Source organism: Apteryx rowi, unplaced genomic scaffold, assembly GCF_003343035.1.
Source record: "Apteryx rowi isolate R43461 unplaced genomic scaffold, aptRow1 scaffold_633, whole genome shotgun sequence".
Classification (NCBI taxonomy): Eukaryota; Metazoa; Chordata; class Aves; order Apterygiformes; family Apterygidae; genus Apteryx; species Apteryx rowi.
The window spans coordinates 327,643-353,229 of NW_020450909.1; the positions used below are offsets into that span (position 1 = coordinate 327,643).

The following is a 25,587-nucleotide window of genomic DNA, read 5'->3' on the forward strand; positions in this document are numbered from 1 at the left end:
CTCTGGAACATCACCATTGAAATTGGTTTTTTTCTAGGCAATTTATTAATTGGTAAAATGTGCTACTGTATGATGCTTTTGAATTTAAATAAGTCCTTTTTCCTAGAAATGTTACTTTATCTTAGATTCATTCTAAAACCAATGCGTGAGGTTTGGTCATGCTTATCCCTTCCTTTTAGATACATATTTGTGTTGCTTTCCAAATGAAAGATCAGTTATTCAGTAAATTCCCAGTTAATAGGACTTACAGAACTCATTATACTAATAAACTCAATCTTTTATTGTCAGAAAGAGTTGATGTTGAATCCTTTTTCAAAGTTGCAGTCTTCTATTTGTAAACAGTATTACTCACCACTAAATTGGTCCCATTTCTCATGTGCTGGCTCATTTGGAAGAGACAGATTTCTTTAACTAGGATATATATCGTTATATAAGAGTGAAATATTGTCAGCACAGGGACTGGCGGAGGTCCATGTTGCTCGGTGGGGAGCCACTGGGAACCATAATCCTGTTCCATGCCCTTTGGCAGGAATAGGAGAACACTTAAATTTAGGTGAGGCTTTTGTGAAAGCAGTTGCCTGCAATAGCAGTGACTGGACTCCATGACTGAAAAAGAGTTGAAAAGATCGATGTTCCTAGTGTTTATAAAGACTGTGCTGTCTATGACCAGGATGCTGGCTCTTCACATCAGTATGCCCAGTCTTTTTAAGCCAATGAAGACAAGAACGTGGGTTTTGTCCTGCTGCCTCCAAGGAGGAGATAGCCTTTTGCTCTAATGAACTCATGGGCTGTCTCTGCCAGTGAGATAGTTGTTGGCTTCTGTCCCAGGACAAAACTCTTCGGCCACAAGATTCTAATCTGTTTTCTTCAGCACTTCGCTTCTGATTCTTTGAGTTTACTAGCACAGATTTAACAGATCAACGATGTCTTTCGCATCTCTTAGCATCACAGAAATGTTGCTTGGCAAGGACCTTAGGAGTTTGTTTAGTCCACTCTCACTCGGAGCAGGACTATTGCAAACATTAGATCAGGTCAGCCCTGGTTTGTCTGGCCGGGTCTTGGAAACATCCAGAGATGTAGATTGCACAGCCTGCGCCAGTGCTGCACAGAATGAAAATGTGCTTCTTATGTCTAACCTCGGTAGCCGCAAGCTGTGGTCCTTGCCCCCTCTTATATCATCTGATACTGCCAAGAATAAATTGGCTGTCTTATCTTTGTAACTACCCTTCAAGTAATTGTGCTTCTCCCTTCCATCCACAGTCTCCAGCAGAGACTCATGTGCTTGATACAGAATTATACTCTGTAGGCAGTGACTGTAGACCTACACATAAACTGAATACCCACTTCCAAACAGGGGACACTTACAGAGGCCCTTCTACTGCCCCTCCTTTCTTCAAAGCTGCTTCCTGGCTTTTTTGGTTATCTCTAATCCCCACCTCTCACCTGGCTTCTCAGAGTCCTTAGGGTAGCAGCTGATTTGTTTAAGTGACCCTCAGCTTAAACCTCCCTAAAGATACCCTGTTGTAGTTTCTAGGATTCACAAGTGAGGAAGCTGTGTTTTTTACACAAGGAATAATTACAGCTTGGTCTTTAAAATATCCTGGCTTTTTATATTTAAAGCCTATTTGAATGTCTGTCTGCCATCTTCTCTCCTTGTTATAGACCACAAAGTACTCAAGGAAAATATTTAAATAAAAACTTTAAATTCTGATGCATCTGAATAACAGTAATTTATCCAGGAAAAATTTTCTTAAGCTATCAGTTCCACCTCTCTGAGAGTATAGATTTTATTACATTTTATGGCATAATTCACTCAGATTTATTGATTTAAAAGCTATCATTTGCACAGAGGTTTATCTCTGGTTTTAACTTCATAGACTTCAGTGAAATTACACAATGCATCTTTTTTGCCAGTTGTTTATTTCAAAACATTGAGAATAAAGTTTCTTGGATGCTGATTGCATTACATCAGCTTTATCACAGAAAAGATTTTTTTTTAGCATCTCAGATCAATCTAAAGTCTAGGACAAATATAGCACTCATCAAATGCCATTTTTCTGAGAAACAGAGTGATAAGATTGCACCATGATGTTTTGTGTCTGAAGTTGTATCTTTTAGCAGCTAGGACACAGAACCAGGATTCAGGAAGTCATTTTGCAAACTTAAAATTAAGCACTTAACTGTTCTGTGCCTCATATTTTCCATCTGTAAAATGGGGACAGTGATATTTCCTTCTTTTGAAAAGTACTTTCTGATTTAAATATCTGTGATTATCATTATTACTGTTGACAGTGGTATCAACTCCATTCTGAACTGGTTATAATTAGAATATTTAGATGAATGAAAGTAATTACAGAACCCTTATGCTGCAAACATTTAAGCCTGTGATTAATTTTATGTACGTAAGTTATCTCAGTGACTTCAATGAAGCTACTCACGTGAATAAAGTTAAGCACATTTGAAGTGTTTGCAGGATCAGGACTGGAAGGCTCTAAAATAGCTTAGTTCTTAAATAGGAATAAATAATAAGAGGCTTCTCAGGGAAATATCTGGGAAAATTATTTTAACAGCTACTGCATGTTGTAGAATGAGTCCTGACTTGTTTCACAAAATTCAGTGTTACAGCCATTGATGATAAATACCGGCTTTGATATCATTCAATATATTTTTGTGGAAAATTAATCCTTCTTTCTATTTTGGCTRCAGTCCAAAAGCTTATTGTTAAATACGTTTTGTTGATAAGAAGCCTGACCCAGGGCAGACTCCATGGTAAATGACTGATTATTAGGAATATCAAACTGACCTACTTCTGTGTGCCCATTCCACTGCCAGAACAGCTATCATTAGAGCTTGTTGAAAAAATGGGTTTGTTTTATTCAAAAGAAATAGTTTCTGTTTTTACATTGTAGGGATTTTGTTTTCTATATGATGTTTAGCTAGTTATTGAGCTTTTCTCAACACAGGGAAAAAGTCTCATGAACATATGCTGAAAAAAGTTTTTTAGTAGAAGTTAATAACTACAAAAACATACATGCATGCCAGATATACATTATGAGTAGACTGTTCTAGCCTCTGTATGTGGGATATTGAACTGAAACGAAATACAGATGAGGCCTGGCTTGTCACTACAGAATGCATTAAAATGTCCTTATCTGGATTCTGAAACAGAAAAAACATTGACCAGCCAGAACCTTCTGCATTCTGATAATGGAACGGTTTAGCTGTTATATGCTGTATAATTTTTCTGTCCTCCTTCCTTCAGCTACCTTTAATTTTCTTGTTTATACAGTTGATGGATTGGATAAGGCTTCAATCGCTAACTCGGATGGGCCAGCCCCAGGATCCCAAACTCCCCCCTTCAAGAGAAAGGGCAAACTCTCTACCATTGGCAAAATCTTTAAACCTTGGAAATGGCGGAAGAAGAAGACAAGTGACAAATTCAGAGAAACATCAGCAGGTATGTGCATGGCCCTTTGCTGGCAAATAGTAAAAAAATAATGTAATGGCTTTGCAGAGTAATGCTTGAAAAGGTCTTGAACCTAATTAGATGGGCAGGAATTTTTAGGCACAGTATTTGACATAACATAAAACCTTTTTGATCCTTGGCAAGGAAAAACCTTACTCATCTTCTGTCCTGAACCTATCACCAAAAATATGCTTTTTATTTATTTATGATATACATTATATATGATACTCTTTTGATGTTGACAGTACTCTTTTTTCTTTATTAGCTAAGAAACACTAGGCTGTATGTTATGCATCCTCAGAAATGTTGGAGATGATTCAGTGTTCTCCTAATAGTCAGTGACTTGAAACAAACCTTGCCTTCATGGGAACAGAAGTTTGGTGTGTTCAGAGGGGAGAAGTGGATGTGGCCATGCCCGGTGGAGTCTGGTCAGAAGAACGAGGATCAGCTTTGCAATCACAGGTTTCACGCAGGCCGATGCCTCCTGTGCTCCTCTATTGACAAGGCTTGAAGAACAGTCTAAAATAAAACACTGTGTCTGAATTGCATTCTGTCTGAAAAAGAGCAAGATTGAGGGCTGGGATTCAGTTATCAAGCACAGGTGCTTCGTGCCATCTGAGATGCTCTGGGGTATCTGGCTGGTCTCTGGCTGCTTTTCCGGAAGGTGCTGCATTGTATTTGCCATCCCTGTGCAGGTGTCTCAGATACCCTCGGGCATCTCAAGTGGCTCTAGATGCTTATGTTCAGCCCAGTGCGTGTGTGTGTATATATAAATAAATAAATATATATATAGAGAGAGCATATATATATAGATATGCTATATATAATATATATAGCATATATGGTCTCTCTATATATACCATATAGCCCACCCTGTATATTTGTATGTGTATCTGTGTGTCACAGCTCTGGCCAAGCTTTTTCTAGAAAAATCCCTAACTCCTGTTTTGGGATTCAGACATTTGATGCTGTGTTCTTCTAAACTGGAATCTAATCCAAGAAGTGTCTATGGACTCTTCAGATTCATTACCACAAGTTCTCTGAGGACTGTCTCCCATGGCTCTAGGCTGTAAAGCCAATACTGATATCCTTAAGTGCCCTCACTTGGCTCTCCTGAACTCTCAAGAGTATGCTGCTTTATATTTTAACCCTACAGCAACCCCTAACAATTACAGCAAGAAGCTCTCTAGCTTTGCAGTTTAACTTCTAAAACATGCTTTATTTACACAAAACACAAAAAGAAAACCATCTTCAAAACCCCTTCTGTGGTGCCATCATCACTCCAGATACCTACTGAAGTCTTGGACAGTCTCTCTGAGACCCCAAATCCTTCTCTTGTCCTGCTCACTCTCTCTCTTTTATTTTTTTCCTGGGTGGCCTGCAACAAACCCTCCACAATTTCTTTCATATTGCAATCAAAAGTTCCCCTCAGTCAGATATCTCCCTTATTGCTTCCATCTTCCTTCAGCTTCTCCAATACCTTTATTGTACAGATACTGTAAAGTTATTTCTTCTTAATGATTCTAGCTGACTGACTGCAGTTTCTGCAGCTGCTTTTAGACAAGTATGTGATTTGATAGGCACTGAATTCATCAAACTAATCAGAATTCATAAGCTGTATATACAGAGATTCCTCAAACTGTCATAACATATTAGCATATATTACATTGTTATGCCATTAGATAATAATGTGTATGTCATTTTGCAGTTATTTTTTACAAATTAATATTTGGTAAATTGATGTTAAATACAGTATTTTTAATGTTATACCATCTTTCTTTAGGGTGCTCTATCCGATCTTACAAGAATGACACATCAGTTCCCATAACACCAAGACAAAATATATGTTCATATTTCTTTTACAAAAGGAAAAAAATAAGCACAAAGAAATTAAGATCAATATTTCCAAAAGTGTCTGCTTAGCTGCTTGCTTATACTTAGTTTGCTGTCTTGTTTATGATGACCTAGTTCTTCAGGACTTTGGAGAGCCTTTCAGGACAATGGAGAACCCACAGTTCCCATTGGCACTGGCTTCAAATGACATTGTTCAGGATGAAGGTATCTCAAGGTGGATACCTGAAAAATTGAGATGCCTTGAAGTAGATATAATGGACAGAAAACATTAGATAATCTCAGAACTGTAATGAAAATCAAGCTTTGAAATTATTCTATAGGTATGAGTAGACAAACTTTCAGTCACAAAATACCTTTTTCAGGTGCCATAAAACTACACTAGTTGATAAGAAAGAATGTTACCCCTCTCCCTGAACCTTGCTTCATTTATACACCTAGATTATCATGGTAATGATACTGTTAGCATTATAATAGAGTATGAATAACATTTTAGATTCACTCTGGTTTTGCCATTGTGTGCTCTCAAAGCATAGCTGTATTTATTACTCCTAAGAAAGAAGAATTACTGGGAGGTAGTGTCCATCTTAACTACCTTGTAACTAATTTTCAAGTGATATTCATCTAAGGGATAATTAAATTTTTTCATTTAAATCACTTTCCAGTTCCTGATCTGTGATACTTCTGTTTTATTCTTTGCTTTTTTTAATGTCTTCCTGGTTCTGATTTAATCAAATATAAATGATACCCAGGACATAATGATACCTGTCTACGTAATGATTAGACTTGCATATAAAAGTATGATCCCACAAGCAACACAGTGTCAGAGCCTGAATGCTTGTTGTTTTGCGAGACCTTAAAGATTAATGGGAGGACACTTTAATGTCTAGATATTTCCTATCTCTACACTATGTTGACTAAATATATTCCTACTGAAACACCGTTTATTTCTGCTGATGTGAAATGTTTCATTAGTGCTTTTCAAATCCAGACCTGTAGGGCAGTGACAAAAAGTTGCTACCATTTGAAAGATTTTTTTGTCTCGTAACTTGTCTTCAAGTGGCAAATGGCATTAATATTTAAAAAGTTTAAAAATTGCATATGAAGAGTTGGGGAGCCTAGAGGTCTGTTTTGGCCCATACAGAAAAGGTCTGTGGGAGAAAAGAATGGAGTACTGTAAAAGTTTAATAGGTTTCTATAAAGGCTACTTTAAAAACACATAATTAAGCGGAGAACAATTGCTTCATGAAAGCATGTAGTTTATTCACTTTTAATCATTCAGATTCTATGACAGATATATTTTATAATTTTGCGTTATATTGCATGTTACTGTGCAAAAAGAAACCCCAAACTGTAAAAATATATCAAATCAAAAATATATCATTATATCTTATGTTCTGTCTGTGCCTTATTCCCACAGCACTCATGAGGCTGCATCTGGATTACTCTGTCCAGTTTGGGGCTCAGCAGTATCAAAAAAAAAAAAAATTGACAAATTGGAGAGAGTGTGGTGACAGGCCACTAAGATGGATGGGTGGTTGGAGCACCTGGCGTATGGAAAGGGAGTGAGGGAGCTGCATTTGTTTAGCCTGGAGAAGGCTAAGGGAGATCTAGTTGTTTTTCTCAGACATGTATAAGGGCCAAGAGGCAAAGGTCAGAATTTGCAACATGGCAAATTTTGTTTGGAAGAAAAGTATTTGAGCTGGAGCTGGTTGCTGTAGCATCTCCATCCTTGGAGGTATACAAAACTCAGCTGGGCAAAGGCCCTGAGCAACCTGACCTAACAGGGAAGCTCGCCTCACACCAAGCCAGAGGTTGAACCAGGTGAGCTAGAGAGATCCCTTCCAGCCTACGCTGCAGTGCTATGTTCTTTTTACCCTCCAGCTACTGCAGTTCTGCATATTCTGCTCATGGATAGAGGATGCAGAAAGAAGACCTTCATGGTGCAATTTGTCAGACAGGTTAAGCCAATTTAAATCCATGCTGCTGCTGAAAGAATTCAGACTACCTCCCCTCCTCTCTTCCCCAGTTATCTCAGCTGTGTCTGTTTGCTTCCACTGCCTCACGGGTACTGGCACCGGTTTTGTGATGAGCAGGTCACAAACCTGGCTCAACTGAAAATTAACACAGCAAAAATGTAAAAAGAAAATGTAGTTTTTACTTTTCTTTCAAGGCTACCACTTGGATTTGTGTTCTAGCATTGTGATTACTATTGAGAAAGCACAGTGAAGTAGAGGAGATATATGCAGCCACTTTTTTGGAAGACTTCTTAAAATTTTGACAACCTTTTTCATTTCAGCTGTGGTTTCACAGCACTGCCTTTCAGGTCTGGGAAATAAACCAAACTTGTCTTTTTTGCCTGGTTAAAGTTCAGTTTTGTGATGAACTTTTTCTTCTTCAGAATGGAGAGCACCAGTGTGCAAACAGAACTCCATTGAAGTTAGGAGGATTTGCACTACAAATTGTCAGCAGAGTAACAGAGTTGATGGTGAAAGATTGTTGCAGGAGAAGGTAAMACTGTGTTAGCTAACTGGACAGAAGGCCCACTCTGAGTCCAGTCACAAGCCTTTGTATTGACTAGTTCTTTCTGGCAAAAAGCAATTAACGCGATCGATTCTGCTAAGTGCCTAATGTATCTTGTGCTAAATATCATCTTCTATATATCCTGGAAAACGTTCCATTTTTTATTTCATTGTTTTCATAATGTCCTGCTAGATAACTGTATGTTACATACCTAAGCTTTTGTAAAGCAAAGGCTGCTATGATATTTAATAATGTAAAAATCAGCTAATAAAACACAAACCTATTTTAATGCTCTAAGTTATATAAACTACAGTATTTCAGTGCCTATACAGTTTGTGAAGGGTAAATATATAAAATTAAATGTGTATCTTGGTGAATAGAACTTAAAGGAAGCATGGGAACTTCTGATGTGTTTTCATTATTCAGTAGATTGATTTTTTTCCTCTAAGGAGTACATATGCTCTATTTTTAATACGGTTCTAATTTTCCATCCTGCTTCACTGTAAAATTTCATTTATTTGAGTGGAATTATAGAAATATAGTGATGTAGAGAATTAATTTTCAGATTTTCAAAGCTCTTATACTCTTTTGCACATTCAATATATTAACTTGTATTTGTAAATCCCAGGTTACAACCATTTTGCCAACCGTCATGGTATTTAGTGATTTTTTTTCCTAAAAGTGAAACTCTGGGAATCATGTAATATCTGCAAATCTCAACTTTCACCTAAAACATAGCAAGTGTGGTTCTCTGATAAGGGGAGATAAAAAGAAAGTAAATCTGGGCAACATGAATTGTAAGAGTTTTAAAAATAAATGAAAGGTTCCCAGATTTTTTTCCTGAAAGTTTCCCAATAAATTTCATGCAAGAGTTTCACCCCTTAGAACTCTCTAAGATCTAAAAAACAAATTTGAGTACTTGACCCAACAGAACTGGCACAAGTACAGCTCCCAGAGTTTTATGTTGAGAAAGAATAAGGTATCTAAGTATTGATTAATCTTCACAGAGTGAAGATTTGGAGTACAGCTTCAAGGCAAAGTCAGTTCGTAGTCTTGCTAAGATGTTATTGTTGTTTACCCTCCTATCCATGTTTAAAGCTTTTTCCTCCAAGTTGGGCTGTACTTTCCATCTTGTGATAGTGGCCTGTTTTGGGCTAGACATATCATGCATTCATGATGGTTACCTAGTAATAGTAGTACTAGTAGTGGTAGTAGAAGTGGTCCAGAACAATTCATTTACATGCTGACCTCTGGTGCCTTCCTTTAATTCGCCTTCTACCTTGACCAGAAATACAGATTACCTCCCCACACAATTCCATACAGAGAAAAAGCAGGGATAAATCATGCTGTTCTGCAGCACTACCTGTGAGGGGCTGTGACCCCAGAAATCCCCAAAACAGACAGGGTGCCAGTCCCAGTGGCGTCATGAATAACCTTTACAGTGTAGATCAGGTTAACTTTTAATGAAAGCCTATCTCACATCCCTGAAGACTATTTCATTGTCAAGAAACCCCAGATCTATAGAAAGATATTCATTTGCTTTTAAACTCTCTATGTATGTAAGGTAGGGAATCACTTACATCTGTGTATGTTTTCAGTGAGGCTGGAATTTGAAATGAAAACCAATTTGGATTATATTTACCCTGTCTCAGATGGTTGTTTTAGGAAAAAAAAGTAAAAACAGCTATCCCTGTATTTCTTGGGGATATAGACCCAGGACTAACAGAGGTTGAAAAGACGCATTTACTTGGCAAGCTGCCCCTTGTTGCTTGCTAATTAACACAGCAGAAGAGACTTTTCTAACTTGAGAAAGAAATGGAAAAATATCCATACAAAATAGAAAACCTACTGGAAATCCTCTTCCTCAAACTACTGACTCAGAGATGTATTTACATTACAGAATGGGATGTGTATGTGTGTATATCTTATATTCAGGAAGTAAATCCTGGCCTGAGAGCATTTGACACAATATGATGATCATTGTGTTTATTGCTTATTCTCTTAAAAGGGCTACAACTTGATAGATACGTATGCAGACAAAGAAAGCGTTTCTTCTCAGTAAGACAGAATGTAGGATATTAGAAAGAACTTGTATTGATTTAAATGGCTTTTGCATAAGCTTTTTGAAATAGGTTCTTGTTACAGATTTGACAGGACTTTATCATGCTGTGCTTTGATAAAACTTCATGTGACTGTATTATGCTAGCAGCTGAAAGATATTCTTTAACAGCAAATACCACTAACATCAAAAAAAGATGGGGGACTAGATATGGAAGTATTTGTGCCGATGTGGGAATGATGGTTGGAATTTTTTCCTTTAGCAACATATTTTCCATGCTGTATCTCATAAAATCTGTTCTCTGTGCACTGGTTATATGCTTTGTGCCTAAAGGGCTTTCAAAGTAAAAACAAACAGAAAATGGCATAATCTCAAGGGTTTTTTTTCCTCTCTCACTGTGTTACTGTGAAGGAAAAGAAGGCAGCAGTTTATAACTTGGCATGAAGTAGATGCCACTTCAAAGCCCCACAGTTGAGAGTATGTACAGAGAGGGGACAGAAGGCATTTATAGCTCTTACTAGGTCAGAGAAAAACTAAAGTTCAGAATTCTCTTGAGCTTCTCTTGGAAAACCAAAACTAAAAATTGGAGAATATCCAGAATCTCAAATTACTCTTTAAATAAGAGAATGGGTTTTAAAGACATCTTGAGATTTGTAATTGCTGAATGTCACTAAGTATTCTCTTTTGAGAGGGTGAGTAAGGAGGGTGCGAAACTGCTTTKTGAGGGAAACTGTTGTTGTTTATTTATATTGGGCTAAAAATACAATAGTTTATGGGATTCTTGGGACAAGTAAGATTTACTTAAGTAAATGAGGGCTACAGGTCAAGACTACACACAGCAGGATAAATTCACATACTTTATGACAGGTACCTTTGAAGTCAGTGGAAATTTTGTTATTGACTGCAGTAGAGGAAGGATTTTGACTGAGGATTTTTTGAGTCTACTGGAGCAGGATGTTTGAGAGCTGAGCCTGCCTCACCTCAGCTTTCCTCAGCAAGCAAGGATTTTACACTCTCAGTCAGGACTGACTTGTTTGTATAACCAGTATCAATATGCACATATGTATACATAGAGAAATTCTTATTTCCATATCATCATAGTTTAATATTATAAACAGTATGTTGCCATTAATGTTGAAACATTATATACATGCACACATTTGTATACATACACATTGTATATGAGATATGTATATATATACACATATACATATATACACCTGTGGCAGAAAAGTTTTGTAGTAATAGGATCATCTGATCACTCAGCTTAAGGATGTGCACATGACAGTGGTACAGCTAACAGTATATATCATATATTTGTTCCAGGGTAGTACTTGTCTTCTGCTCCTGAATGAGGAACAGGTAGTAACTTACAAGATCAGAGATTGCAAGAACAAAGGTCAGTAGGAATGGAGATACAGAGGAGTGCTGGGAGAATCAAATGAATGGTGTATTGTGACAAGTTCTACTAGAAGAGGGAAGAGAAGAGAGGTAGGTCTGGAAATGGAAGATAAGAAATTTGAACTCTTTCATGTGAAAAGGAAAGACCCAGCAGGAGCCATCACAGAGGTGATGAGAGGAAGGAGCAAGTGGAACAGTGTGGTTGGACTACCAGCCCAGAAATACAGTGACTGAAATTAGATTTTTAATGGTCTGATCATTGAGCAAGAAGTAGTCATTATAATCAAGATGAGAAATGATCAGGAATGTATGTTCTAACTGCTTCAGCTTTGGGCTGCTTTACTATAATGAAAAATTTCTTATAATTACTCCTTCAGGCAGCTGAGTGCTTTGAGCTGCTCTCCTGTGTGCTCAGTGCTTTCCCAAGTACAAAAACCTCAGCATCTAGAGAGCATCCAAGAAGAGGAGGGAGCAACCTGTGCTGTGTGGTAAAGAAATGGAGAGTACACAGGGACATAGAGAAATTCCAAGCAGAAGAGAGAGGAATGCAGGAGACTGAAGGAACAGAAATAAATGGGTTGATAGAGAGGACGGAAGATAGAAGGGTCAAAAAAGCACAGGAGGTGAATATGGGTAGAAGAAAGTGATGGAAGCAGCCAAGGCTGAAGTGATGGATAGAAGTGCATGCCAGAAGTTAGTGAGCATGGGCAAACAGCCTTGTAAGCACCAAACCACAGTCCCTTGCCTGTACTGAACCCAGGAGACTGAACTATTTCCAAGGTGACAAATAGTGATACCAGTCCCAGGTGGTGATTCAGATAAATGATCACTGTTCTTACAGTTATCTGTGCCATTAGCTCAGCAACAGGTGGCCTATACTCATGAGTTCAGTCCTGCTGATGAGACATTTTGAACCATAAATAAGCAATTCAGCTAGAATTCCTATGGTTTTCAGGGGTTTTTTTGAATTATCATAACTTAATGTGGAAAGTTGCACCTGAAAAAGTACTTCAAACTTAATGTCTGTCAATATGTTTGATAAATTGACCTGTATCTCTCTATACCATAAACTGCCCATCTATACAGTGATGATAACACCTTTGCATCTCACATGGATGTCAAGGAGAACATGCTGTCTTTGGAGCACTCGGATCTCTGGGGTGACAATGCTGCCAGTTGGGAAAATTAATTATTTTCTGTTCAGGTTAAGGTTTCGGTTGTGGGCTGCAAATGAGATCTGGGCCACAGATTGAAAGGTAAGGTTAAAAATTTAGTTAAAGAAACTGTTCATTAAACATAGTGTCTGTATCCTAAATGAGGCAGAGGTACCAAAGGAAAAATACACAAGAACAAGCAAATAAAAGCTGTGCCATCTGCACAGTCAGAGAGACTGAATGAAGATTGCACAGTCAACCTTCATTCAAGCATTTCCTAACTTCTGAAAGCTTGTCTTTGTAACATGAACATTGTTTTGAAAGAGTTTGTTGACCATAACAGTAGTCTAATGTGAATAGCTCAGCTGAATAGTTTGGGGCCCTTAAAACTCTGCACAATTGGGCTGTGATAATCAAAGTACTAGGCTGTGTAATGAAATGTATTATATAGTCCAATGTCTGTAATACACAATAAATTATAATGATGAGTCCACCTTGGCTAAATAGCATCCAGTACAGGTCCATAAGTAGACGGTCTGCTCTCTCATTCCTCTTATACAAGGGTACATACTTTTGGTCACTTTCATTTAAATTAAAATACAATCATTTTGTTTGTAAGAATTATGATATTCATAGTGAGCACTAACATAATTTCTGATGTTCTTTCCATGAATCAAATAACATATTTTTTAATTATCTGTACAAGCTGAACTAGCTTAATCAGTTTAAATAAAAACAACACTCATGGGTAGCATTTTAGATTATTAAGGATTGGGGCTTAAGCCTCTTATCTGTTCATAAATTTTCTAATCTGTAAAATGTGGATAGTTATGTGAAAGGGATGTTATGAAGCCTATGTAATGTTAATAAAATGCTTTGAGGTCTTCCAGGGAAAGTGTAAGGAGTTAATATCTTTTAATACCAAAGGACATTTTTCATGCCTCTTCATTTTTTAATTCAATACAGTTGTTAATTCAGTGTTGTAGAACTGGAAGAAAAAAAAAGCATCCTGAGAAACAGAGAGTAAAACTGATAGGGGGTCTGATTAGATGTTACTGAACTTGATGGAAAGAACATCACTGTTTTCAAGAAGTACTGGATTAAGTCCCATTAAGAAATGTATGAGAGGTCATCTCATTTCACTCCCTCAAGAAGGCAGATGCAAAAAGGAAGCAGAGAGCAAAAACAGTAAGAAGTAAACTATACTCCTAAAACTGAAATAATAATAAGAATATCTGTATTGTCAGCAACAAACAGGTATAAAGTGTATATATAGTGTTCACCTTTGGGGTCTAGGTGAAAAGAGATTTCACTCTGCTCATAAATAAACCCGCTTCCTAGAATGATTAAGACCCCAACCCTCCAACAGTACCTGTCCACACAGCCCTCTGACTTCATAGCCCCCTGTTCTCTTGAACATAAGTGTGGGAGTAAGTGTTCACCATGAAACTCTTTGCAAGAATAGGGCACACTACTTTGTCTTGTTTGCCATGCCGATAACTTGTGTGACACTCAGTTTCGAGGTATATACCTTAAAAATTAACGTATAAAAATTCCAAGAGCTAATGTGTGATTTAGGATTGGGACCCAAAGCAGTCTAAGCTTATCTAAATACTGTGAGCAGTAATTCCTTCAGCCATCTGAATTCAGCCAGCCTACGTTTGTGAGTCAGCAGCCAGAGTTACTTGCTGCTGGCACAGGTGTTTGTCAGTTGTTACACATTAAGGATAAATTTCTCAGAAGTGTCAAAACTGCCTTGATCTGTCTTCACAGTAGCAGTCAGTTCACCATATGACTGTTGGCTCAAACTAGCATAGCTCAAGTGAGACTGACAACACTTCTTACAGTATTCAGTCAGAGTGTTTGAATTAGTTGATGAGATAACTAACATTATCCCATAGCATTAATAGTGCAAAGTCCAACACTGCTGAAGCTTTGCCCTATGCTCTCAGCTTGAGCTCCAAACATTGCTTGGATTTGAGTGTTTGCAGTTAAACAGAATCAAGATGGGAGATTAACTTTGACTAACAATGCAGTGAAGACACGATTTACATCAGTGATGTTCATATTTTTGGACCATGTACCATGAATCCCTAAACCATGACAGTGGCTTGGGCTTCTGGGGGTGGGGTGAAGTGGGGACTTGCTCTATTTTGCCATCTGTAAATGTTTTTCCCTATAAAACTGTTTAACATTTTTCTCATGGGAAATAAACATATTAATTAAAATGTTTCATGCCACAGTCTTTTTTGTGTGTTGTATGCTGTTTTTTTTTTTTTTTTAACCTAAAAACAGGATGCTGAATTATTTTCCATGATAGCCAACCAGCCTGGATGAGGATGTCATTCCCTTTTATAACAGAACTTACTAACTTCTGTTCAAGGCTATTTTTTCCTTTAAAGTAGTTAGCATGTCACAAAGGCTACTCTGTGAACAGCTTTATGACTTGACTGAGTGTATTGCTTGCTCTGAGCAGGATTTGTCTCTCCAGACTCAAAACATCTACAGAGTAGATGGAGATATCTCCAGGTGAGCTAGTCACTCCAGTCAATGGGAAGGAAGAGATGTTTTTAGGTATTAAATGTTTATGCTAGGACGAGTTAAATTATGCTCTTGGAAGTGCCTTTTTCTGTTGACTGTAAAGGGAACCTAATGGAGCCTAGCTTAGCTGAAGGCATCTGATCAGATGAATACCACCTTCTGTGCCTGAAATCATAGGAGAATATTTCCAGAGTGTAAGATAAAAGCCCAGACCACCTCTCCTGCAAAATCAGAGGAAACAAGATTTCTCAAGATTTCTTTTTAAAAATATCTTTTTTCTGCATTTTTCACAAGCATCATCACTACCAGAATAAATCGATTCTTAACTGTGCTTTTTCTTTAGTGTTGGAAAGGAAGATTTCGACCAGACAAAGCAGAGAGGAGCTGATAAGAAGGGGAGTTCTGAAGGAAATGCCTGAGCAAGGTGACAACAAATTACCTAGAATTTAGCTCTTGAGCACTAAACATGGATGATAAAGACTCTCTTGTATTGTTTCCATGTAGCATAAATAGGTATAAGGATACAAACTTGAGGTGTGAGAGGTAATTTGAGCCAGTTGACAAAGAACTAAAGGTGGAGACAATATTTGTGTTCTGTTCCTGCTTCTGACATATATACAGTATGTGACTTTTGGTCACATTGCTAAACATTTTGATGCTCCCTGGAGAGTGCAAGTCCTTTGGTTGTTGTTTGTTGTTTGTTGTTTGTCAGAAACTTTTGGAATTAGTCTTTAACCTACTTTTTGAGTCAAGCTCTGTTTTCTAAAGCAAATGAAGGATAATAGGGAAAATTTTGGCTGAAAAATGAAAGGGCTTCAGGCGCTGCCATCACCCTTTATGTTTCATTGCTGTAAACCAAAGGAAGTAAATCAATAGCTGCCATTTCAGATATCAAAAAGTACCAGTGTTGGGATTGATCATACAGATCYAACCACTGTCACACAGACCACATTCACAAATAGCACAAACATAAAAGCCTATGGGGAAGACACCACTTATCTCAAAACACTGTAAGGTTTAGTAACTGGCAACCAGAATTATCTGTATTTGAAAAAGCCTGAGAAACTGTATTTAACACCTATATGGTACATCTGATTATATTTCTGAAATACGGCTCTTTGGTTTTTATTCCTTCTGGCCCTGTGGTATTGTTTCTAATGTTCTTGATCTTGTATAAATCTAGATCCAATAAAAATCAAGTAATTCAAATAATTTTCTATAGCCTAAAATTAAGCCATTCATCATTTTATCAGGAAGTCTAATAAGATTTTGTCAGTAAAGAGAACTGAGTGAGAACTTAATGGTTTCCAAAAATAGATTTCTCACAGAAATTGTGTTACTCTGCCTTACCTGAAGAACTGTGAAAGTGAACTCATGGATAGCTCAATATTTACATTCCTGACAGCCTCATATACACTGATATTTAGAAATAAAGGGCTTTTTTGTTGACATGTGACATCACTGGTCTTTACAGTGTTTCTCTTATTACAAAACTATGACATTCAGCATAGCTGGCTTCTGAACTTGTCTCTGCCACTGTCTTTGTCTTAAAACAAGAAATGTAAGCTCTCCATACCTCAATTTGTCCATCTGTGAATTTATTACATTTTTTTGCTACATGCTTCACTGCAGAGCTCTGTGACTTTGTTGATTGATGGTTGTAAATTGCATTTAGACTCTTGAGACAGCTAATGCAATGTGTTAACATTTCAGGTTGGTTAAAGGCAGTCTGAAGATAAATACTATCATTTGTGTTAAAAATATGTACGCTCTGGTCATTAGTCTCTTTGACCCTCCACTTTGAATCCATTACAGAGATGTATGTAATCTCAGTGGCTCAGAGCAAAGGGAGAAAAGGATGTGAAGAGGAATAGTTTTCTCCCACTCCTCCCCTCTTAAGATGGCCATCAATCCAGTCTCTGTTGCCTACATTACATTACATGTGCTTCATGTGTGATGAATACTATAAGTTTTAAGGAGCAGTTTGAATGAATATGGGGTTGATTTGAAGGTGCTAAAATAGAAGGGTAAGTGATATAGAAAAAGAAGGTAGTTAGAAGAAATGACCATGGAGAGGAAAGCTCGATGACAAAATTGCATGAAGCCTTGAAATGTGAGAGGTAAGAAATGTGAAGAAGTGACAGTATTTTACATGGAATGAAGAAGAGGTGGGAAAGTGGCAAGTACAGAGGGAAGATGTTTGCCAAACTGACGTGAACAGGAGATGAGAAAGTTACATGTGAGGCATAAAGGAAAGAATGGATTTGTGAATGTCTGGAAGAAAAAAGTTGATGAATGCTGCAGTAAGGTAAGAACAAAGCCTGTGCATCAGCTATAGTTGGTGAGGAAGGGTTAAGAAGGTAGAACTTAGTTTTTGCACATCAAGTTGAAATTAGCGTTTGAATGAGACTGATCAGATTAACCCACAGAGTAGCTCAAGGTGGTAAGAGAGGCTACATAATTGTATGGATATGGGTAAACTGCCAAACATCCAGGTCTGATAGCACGCAGCAAGGGAGAAGACAAGAAGAAGAGAGGAATTATCACAGTTAAAGAAGCAACAAGAGGAGGAAGCAGAAGAGACTGCAGATAAAGTTGTATTATTTTTGGATGGAAGGTGAAAGAATCTAGTAGGAGGAAAGCAGTCATCTATGTGAGCTGCAGGTGGAGTGTGAGCAAGATAAGGCAACAAGTTTTAGAAATGACCTGAGAAGAAAATGATCAGTGATCTTAAAATGTGTGGAACGGAGAACAGAAACAAGTAAATTAGAGAAGAGAGGAAGCTGTGAGCCAGCAAGAGTATGTAGCATTTTTCAGGAGTATAGAGACAAACAGGAAGGAGAAAGGAGTTTTCTTCAGGAGAAAAAAAATATAGCTGAGGTCATCTGAGGTCATCTGGGTAAGTGAATAAAATATCATCAGTTCTGGGAAAGAATTTGGAATGCAAAATTCTAATAATGATGTCATGTGTGAAACCGGAGGACCTTACCTTGTTTCTCACAATTGGATAATGACTCTGTGATCCATTTTATTCATTAACTGGGCACATATATTCTGAGAAATCCTGCCTGAATTCCTAGCTTATTTACCTACTGGGATACATCACAGTAGTCCTGCTATGCAGTTCTGCCCCTAACTGTCCAGAGATGGGGCCTATTGGACCACACTGCAGCTCCATTTTGGTCTATGCACATGTTTCTTTGCTCTGCAAACCAAGATGGGGGGAGGAAGAGAATGGAATGCTAATGTGCACAGAGTTCATATCCCTAGATGGATTCACAAAGCTGGACTTGAAAACTCATGTGCACTTCCAGGCCCACTACTGCAGAGGTATCCACCCAAAGAACCTGGAAGCATATAGAGTTCCTTTACAGAATTACTTTTCAGAGCAGATCTACAGCCTAATATTTTACATTTCAGTAAGTCCTTCTGCTTTGTTTCCATGGAAACTTAAAAGCAGGTAGATGTTGTGTGTTGTCAGTAGGTGCTACAGAAACAGTTAAATTAGACAATGGCTTTTTGATTTTCATTTCAGATGGTGATGTAACAGTAAATTTTGAAACTTCAAATGGACACACCATAGCTATTAGTGAAGAAACCATCCCGGAAGAAAACATTGTAAAAGCCAGTGGAGATAACAGTACTTTATCAGAGAAAGAATCTGCATTGGAAGGAAAAAAAGAAGATCAAAAAGGTAAACAAACACATTCTTCACAACTTGTTTTCCACCTACTTAAAATATTAACACATTCTTCCGTTCGCACCGATACATGCTGTGAATTCTGTTCTGCAACAAGGCTGCCAGCAGAACCTGCCGAGAAGATAGACTTGTGAAACATCAGTATTTCATCACTGGTAGGCATGCATTTTACTGTGACTATAGAAAGGTCATAAAGAGAAGCATGGTCTTAGCATGAAAATGTGTGCAGGGATGTTTGATTTCAAATTCAGTGTGAACCTTTCCTTGTAGCCATGAGCAAGCCTTGGTTCCAGGTTTTCCTTTTGTGAAAGGAAACAGTAAATGTATACGCATCACCTTGCAGTATTGTTGCAGCAGTTGCTCAAGGGTTAAGTGTTCAAAAGTGTTTAAACCACTTTAAAACCGTGTATGATTTTGAAAGTAACTTCAGCAGCTCATTCCCCTTGATTTTCATTAAATTTTGAGCAGCTGCAGTCCAGCTCTTCAGAAATATTCAAGAGGCAGGCTACTACTGCAAACTGAACCTAGGTTGTTTATGGAAAATGTACTTTGTGACTATGATGTTTTCTATAGATGATGAAATGTAGTAAATGCCACTAAATATTTATTATATCCCAGATCCCAAAGTCCACATTAATTGTTACCTTTATTCAGGTCCACCGTGGTAATAAGAGCTTGAATAACAAAAAGTAAAGACTGAGGTGGAATCACAAATTTGAGCCTGTTTTGTTTTCTTTCTCTAGCATCTTGAATAATGCGCCACTTCTTTTCTGCTTTTAACAAAACAGTTCTTAAATACTATTCCACTTATTGGATGTTCCTAGAGGAAAGAACAAGGGTACAAAAGGTCAGGATCTTTACAACTGGCTGTTAGACAGAACAGTCCTTCCAGTATATTCTAGTAACCTCTACCTAGTGATGAATGAGCCTCTGGAGGTTGAGAGGGTCAGGTCAGCTAACTCGAAAATCTGAATTCTTCTCTGAGCTATGTAAATTGCTTGAGTATGTAAAAAGTAGCTAGGAGTCTAAGAAGAATTGCCTTTCTTATGAGATTTCTAGTACATCCTGTCTCCCAACAATCTAGAAGTACAAGATTAGCCTTTTTTATGACATTTAAATACGTCTATCTTTTGGTGCCAGCTAGAACCAGACATGTATGGGTCAGGAGAAGAAGAATAATAAAAGCCATGGAAAACTCCTGTTAGATGTCTCAGGATAACTTTGGGATAGATCAGCTCAGTTATTATTTTATGCATCCCTAAATGCAACCTTCTACAACTGCCAAGTCTTGGGGGTTATCCTAAGAGACCATTTCTTCAGAAATATACATTGCTAACTGTGTTGGAATCCCATCTGGCTGACTCTGCAGAATGTAAAAATCTAATGAAAAGAAGAAGGTTCAATACCTATTTCAAACATGTTATTATCCTCCTATATATTGTGTTGTCCTTACAGAGAGAAATTCAAAATTATTGCTGTACAGGAGTAGACTGAGTACAGAAAAATATGTAACTATCAAACTACCATCCCTCAAGTCCTTCTTAGAGAATGAAATGTGTGTGGAGGAGAGAGAAGAAAAACAAGAAATGTGGGTTCTTGTTATTCTAGGCTTCGTAAAATGTCAATATGGTCATACTGAATATGCAAAGCACTTTGAATATAGCTTTCCTCTAACATCTAAACATTAAGTTGTTCCAGCTGTATATATTTTGAGTCGCCTGAAAAAGATCAAGATAGATTTATTCCAGAATAAGAGTCTACCCACAGAGGTGTTAAGGAATGATTCCATACATCAGCAACCCTTTCACCCAGTGCAAATCCAGTATAGCTCACTGCAGAGTGAAGGTGAGTTGGTCTGTTGAGTTTAGTTGAAGAGTAAGGTCCACTGCATCACGCAGATGCACCTCACTTACCAGATTAATCCTCAGTGCTCTTTATGGCCGGTGTGGTAAGTATGAATTGTGCCCGTTGGCAGATCAAGAAACTAACCACCAAAGAGTGGTTAGGTAATCCTCACAGAGCATCAAAATCAGAGCTGAAAGAGGAATGCAAGAATAGCTGGCTCACTGTCTTGTGCTCAGACCATAAAGCATGCTGCTGTTTCTGTTCACAACCTCTGTCTATCATAAGAGTTGAGGTAACTGAGGTGAATCAAGACAATCAAGAGTAAAGAATTCAGGGAGTTTATCTTTATGGAGGTAATGCTAGGCTTTGTAGAGTCATGAACTAATATGTTGAAATCTTAAAGGAAGTTCTGTCCACCTATCCATCTTCATCCTAAGACCTGAAGATGAGATTAATTCTTTTTGTTTAGTAGCCAAGTATGCTGCAATTCTAACTCCTGCCAAATCAAAATGTTCCCAAAAAATGCATCTCAGGCCCTAAAAAGTTATGAGATTATTTTAAAACTCTGTTATTAAAAAGTGATGGTCTTTACTTGCTGTCTTGTTGATGTGGGTCTTAAAAATGAGCTTCTCATATAAACATGATGATGACTGCTGGAGTCGGAAGTTTAGAAAGAACAAGTATTACAAGCATTGTGATAAAATAGTGAGAGTTGGCAGCAATGAGTGATGGAATGTGGAATATGTTAGGAGTTAAAAGAAGTTAAAAAAAGAAAGTTGTTCCAGTGTCATCCAAAGAAATACAGAACTGACAAGAAAAACAATAGGCTCAACCATACAATGTAAAAATGAGTTAAGTAAAAGTGAATGAAGAAAAAGAGTCCTGAAAGCTGTCCCCTGTGCTGCCAGACAGTTCTATAAACTTTATACCCCATCTGCTGCTTGTCAGCTCACAGATGCTTTTCATATTTTGCAAAAAATTCCCTTTGGTAATTTAATAGTGTAACTGTTGCTGTTTGTCATATTGATGAGATGTCAGTCATCCAAGTGGGGTGTTTAAAAGGAAAATTCTCCTTTATGGCAGGGTAATAAAAGGCTGGTGACAGTTTTACATAAAACAGGTAATTGACTGATGAAGCTTTGCAGATGAGAAACCATACGCTATATCTTGTTCCTAGATCACATTATGTGTGTGCTTGGTTGAGTTCTGATTTTTTTTTCTTTTTTGGGGGTAAGAAAAGTTGCTAGCATCTTTTCTAGAAAATAAAGAGCTAAACTGTAGCCATTCTCTGTGAGTACACTGAAAGGGGTACACAGTAGTGAGTAGACTGGCAGTGTATAGAAGCACCCTTGTTCTCAGGTCAGCAGAAGGGAAGGTAGAGTTGTAACTGTGCTCCTGCATCCATTGCAGGTGTGTGCAGTAGCCACTGCTGACTGCAGCATTCAAGTGCAGATAGGATATGAGCATGGTAAAGGGAGTCCAATGAGTCTTCCTGCTTCCTGCCCCCCAAAACAGTGTTGGAGAAGAGCAAAAGCCGTATCAGTAGAAAAGGTGTCAAAACTGTAGTTGTTTCCCTCCCTAGATGTTTTCCCTCCCTGGCAGCATGCTTCCTGCACAACACAAAACCTCCTGGCACTCTGTCAGAGCCTTCTTTTCTCCTTTCCACCCTCCCAAGATGTCTCTGGCCTACAGACATACTAGAGAACCCTGCGTTTGTTTCTGAATTCAGTTTGCAAAGCTAGGTCTTACTCATTTTTATCATAGCAAGCTAAATCTTTTCCTGATAGAAGAGAGAATTTCACATTTTATTGTTAGCTTGAGCTCGAAGAAATGAAAGGCTCAGTAACTATTAGCAAGGCACTGTCTCAAAAAAAGCACTAGGTTTCATTTTGCATACCAGCCGTCAGTCGTGTTTGATGTTTGTCTGATAAATAATTGCATTGCAGGAAGCCAGAGCTCTGTTCTGGGTGCTGTGAAAGGGAGCACTAGCTTCTGAAATGTTCCTATGCCATTCGTAACAGAGTGGTCCTCTCAGGCTTTCTCCTGTTCTTCAGTGAAGGAAACAATTTGTAGTCCTGTGTCCAGATGAATTCTTAGGATCCATAGGTGTATTATTTTTCTCTCACAAGATAATTCTAGTATGACAACTGGCAAAGGTTCCTGGTCTTAGTATGTTGGGTTTGGAGATTCTTTTGCCTGTACTTTGTCTGCTCTCCCTTAAATCTGCTTTTAAATTTAATCTTTTATTTTTCTTATGGGTAATTGAAAAAAGAGGGCTGGAGGCATGGGCTTTAGTCTTAGAAGCATGCATGGTTGTTTACTAATGCTCTGGTTTGTATGCTGAGGAATGCTCTTCAAACTTGAAGTTTCTCGGTTCCTTTTCTCAGAGGTCTTTGCTTTATTTCCCCAAAACAGAAAGAAAAAAACCTGCTGAACTTATGCTCAAGATGTTAACCCTCATCATCCAGGGTCTCATATAGGAGCCTGCTTAATCTCAGCAGACTAATTCTGGAAACCACTCACTGTGAGAGACAAGGCAGACTTACTTCCCTCTCATCTGCCTAGCTGGCTTCATGCACTCCTGAACTCTGTAGATCGTTGATGTTAGTACCATACAGAAAACCTTTTTTTTTCTTCTGACTCCCAAAGAATCTTATTGTAGGTCTCGCTCCAGCTGAGTTGTTTGCTGGCTAAAGCCATTTTTTCTAAGAACAGTTTATCTTCTAGTCATCACCTGAACTATGTAAATGAGGCTGAATCCAAATCTTCTTAAAAGGAAAGCTACTCTAGATAGGGCTCTTTCTGGGCAGAACACATCCACTAAGTCAGCTGGGCTGGATGAGGCCAGTAGGCTGATGTGAGAGGCAGTAGCTTTCACCCACAGAAGTTGAGTGGCAGAGGAAAGCTCCTAATTTGTAAAGCTATTATTTTTTTTTCATTTATAGAAAAGATATCCTGATGTGGTTCCAGAAATAAGATTGTAGACATGAATTTAATARGCTAACTATTGAATTGTTTGAGCATATCTATACAGGAAGTATAGGGTAACGTAGAAACCTACATGGCCTCTCACTTTCCACATCTTCCGTAGATCAAGATACTGTAAAAGTGTGCAGTTGACCATGCAGATATTTAAGATATTCTGCCTTGATTTAATAGTTTGTTTTTTACGCAACAGTTAGGCAGTTAGCAATGTAAAATGACAGTCAGTGTCTTTTTTTTTTTTTTTTTTTAATCTTGGAACTAAGGCAAAATATTTGAATGTCGTTGCTTTAGTTCAGATGTTACACCTGTCCCTTTCCCTCCTCTGCTGTTTTTTCTACACTGTCTCTGTTGTAAGACATCTTGCACATCGTGCTGTTGACATTATGAAGTGAGAAAGATCTGGAAATCTGCGGATGTACAGATCTGCTCATCCATTTTCAAGAAAGACGAATTCAAAACTAGAATTAGTTCAGAGAGAGCTGCTAAGACGATCATGAGACAGCTGTTCTTGTTCAGCCTGGCAAAACAGAGCCTGAGAGAGTCTTAATGTAACAAGTTGGTATACAGCCAGGAGAGAGCACAGCTAAAGGACAATGCTGGCACAAGTGAAAATGAGTAAATAGTGGCTTGAAATACATTTAGATGGGAAATCAAAGGAAGCTTTCTAACAAGCAGAATGGGTCTTTTCTTGAACAAAGTTTTAGTAGCAATAGCATGAACAAAAAAGTAGAATTGGTTAAAACTGAAGTTTATGAAAGGGATTGTATGAGGTGACCACCTGCATGAGCACAAAAGAGAAACTAGTGAGTCAAAAAACATCCTCTTCTCCTGTGTTAATCAAAACAGAGCTCTCTGCATAGTCTGGAAAAAGGAAAACTCAAAATAGTTCAATTTTGCAGAGACTTATCCTGCAAAGGTCACCAAATTGTATGTTATTTTTAACTTCCATTTTACATAGCGTTACTCCACTGAGTTATGCTGGTCTTCCAGGAGGAGAGTACTTTGAAATTGATGTAGTTTACATGCTCGACTTGCAGCTCTATTGGTTCTCTGTTTGTAAGCTAGCTTCATATCAGTGCTCTAGCCACAGGAACAAGAATATCAGTACTGTATGACAAAATCCAGAGGTTGAAAAACTTGGGCTTTCAATTCCTTAGAAATACATGCATTTTTTTTCTTTACTATTATGAATTATACAACCCAATTGCGTATGGCTTCTGAAACTATGTCCAGGATTTTCATAGCTATTCAGAACCACCATTTGTTCCACAGTTTGTAAAAGATCCCATATTTAGCTTCCAAAATAAGTCATCTGATTTCATAGTGAATATGGCGTGCTGGAATCTCTCTGAAACTCTTTGAGACTTGGAGAGTCCCCATGAGAGCTGCTGCATACTGAATATTTTTGTAATCCTGGCCATGATTTAGGTGTTTACATGAGAACACAGATTTCTTAAAAGTCTGGCCCCAATCACAGTTTCTGGGAACAAGAAAATCTGGTCTCAAACTGAGCTTTCTTGAAAATCTGGCCTTTAGAAAATTTATTCTAAACATAAACATATTATTGATCCAAATGTTTAATGAGACATTAACGTTTGCTTTGCTTTCCTTTTAAAAGAGTAATTTATAGGCAGATTGCTTTTACAGCAGATGTCTTAATCAAAGCAGCAGTGAATAAAAGATATTCCTATCTGATGGTCTTTTGGAGACCTTTTGTTAAGGTCCAGTTCCTGATGARCAGTTGTCTACATTAAGAAAAACAGCAGCAATAAAAATACATTGCAGCTGGTACTGAGGTACCACGGAGATGGGCTTGAACAAATAGATGGCCTGAACTGATTCAGATGTCTCACAGAATCACAGAATCGCTGAGGTTGGAAGGGACCTCTGGAGATCATCTAGTCCAACCGCCCTGATCAAGCAGGGTCACCTAGAGCACGTTTCACAGCATCGCATCCAGGCGGGTTTTGAATATCTCCAGAGAAGGAGACTCCGCAACCTCTCTGGGCAACCTGTTCCAGTGCTCTGTCACCCTCACAGTGAAAAAGTTTTTCCTCATGTT

General features: G+C 38.0%; 1 protein-coding gene across 1 annotated transcript in view; it reads left to right on the forward strand.

The window, feature by feature from the left end:
• Positions 1-602: 602 nt before the first annotated feature.
• Positions 603-25,587, forward strand: part of PHACTR2 (phosphatase and actin regulator 2) — a 64,120-nt gene continuing 39,135 nt past the window's right edge. Inside the window, exons 1-4 of the mRNA XM_026084289.1 lie at positions 603-690; positions 3,263-3,457; positions 15,339-15,419; positions 18,531-18,689. Of these exons, the coding sequence (XP_025940074.1) occupies positions 603-690; positions 3,263-3,457; positions 15,339-15,419; positions 18,531-18,689 (523 nt within the window). The remainder of the gene's footprint in view (positions 691-3,262; positions 3,458-15,338; positions 15,420-18,530; positions 18,690-25,587) is intronic.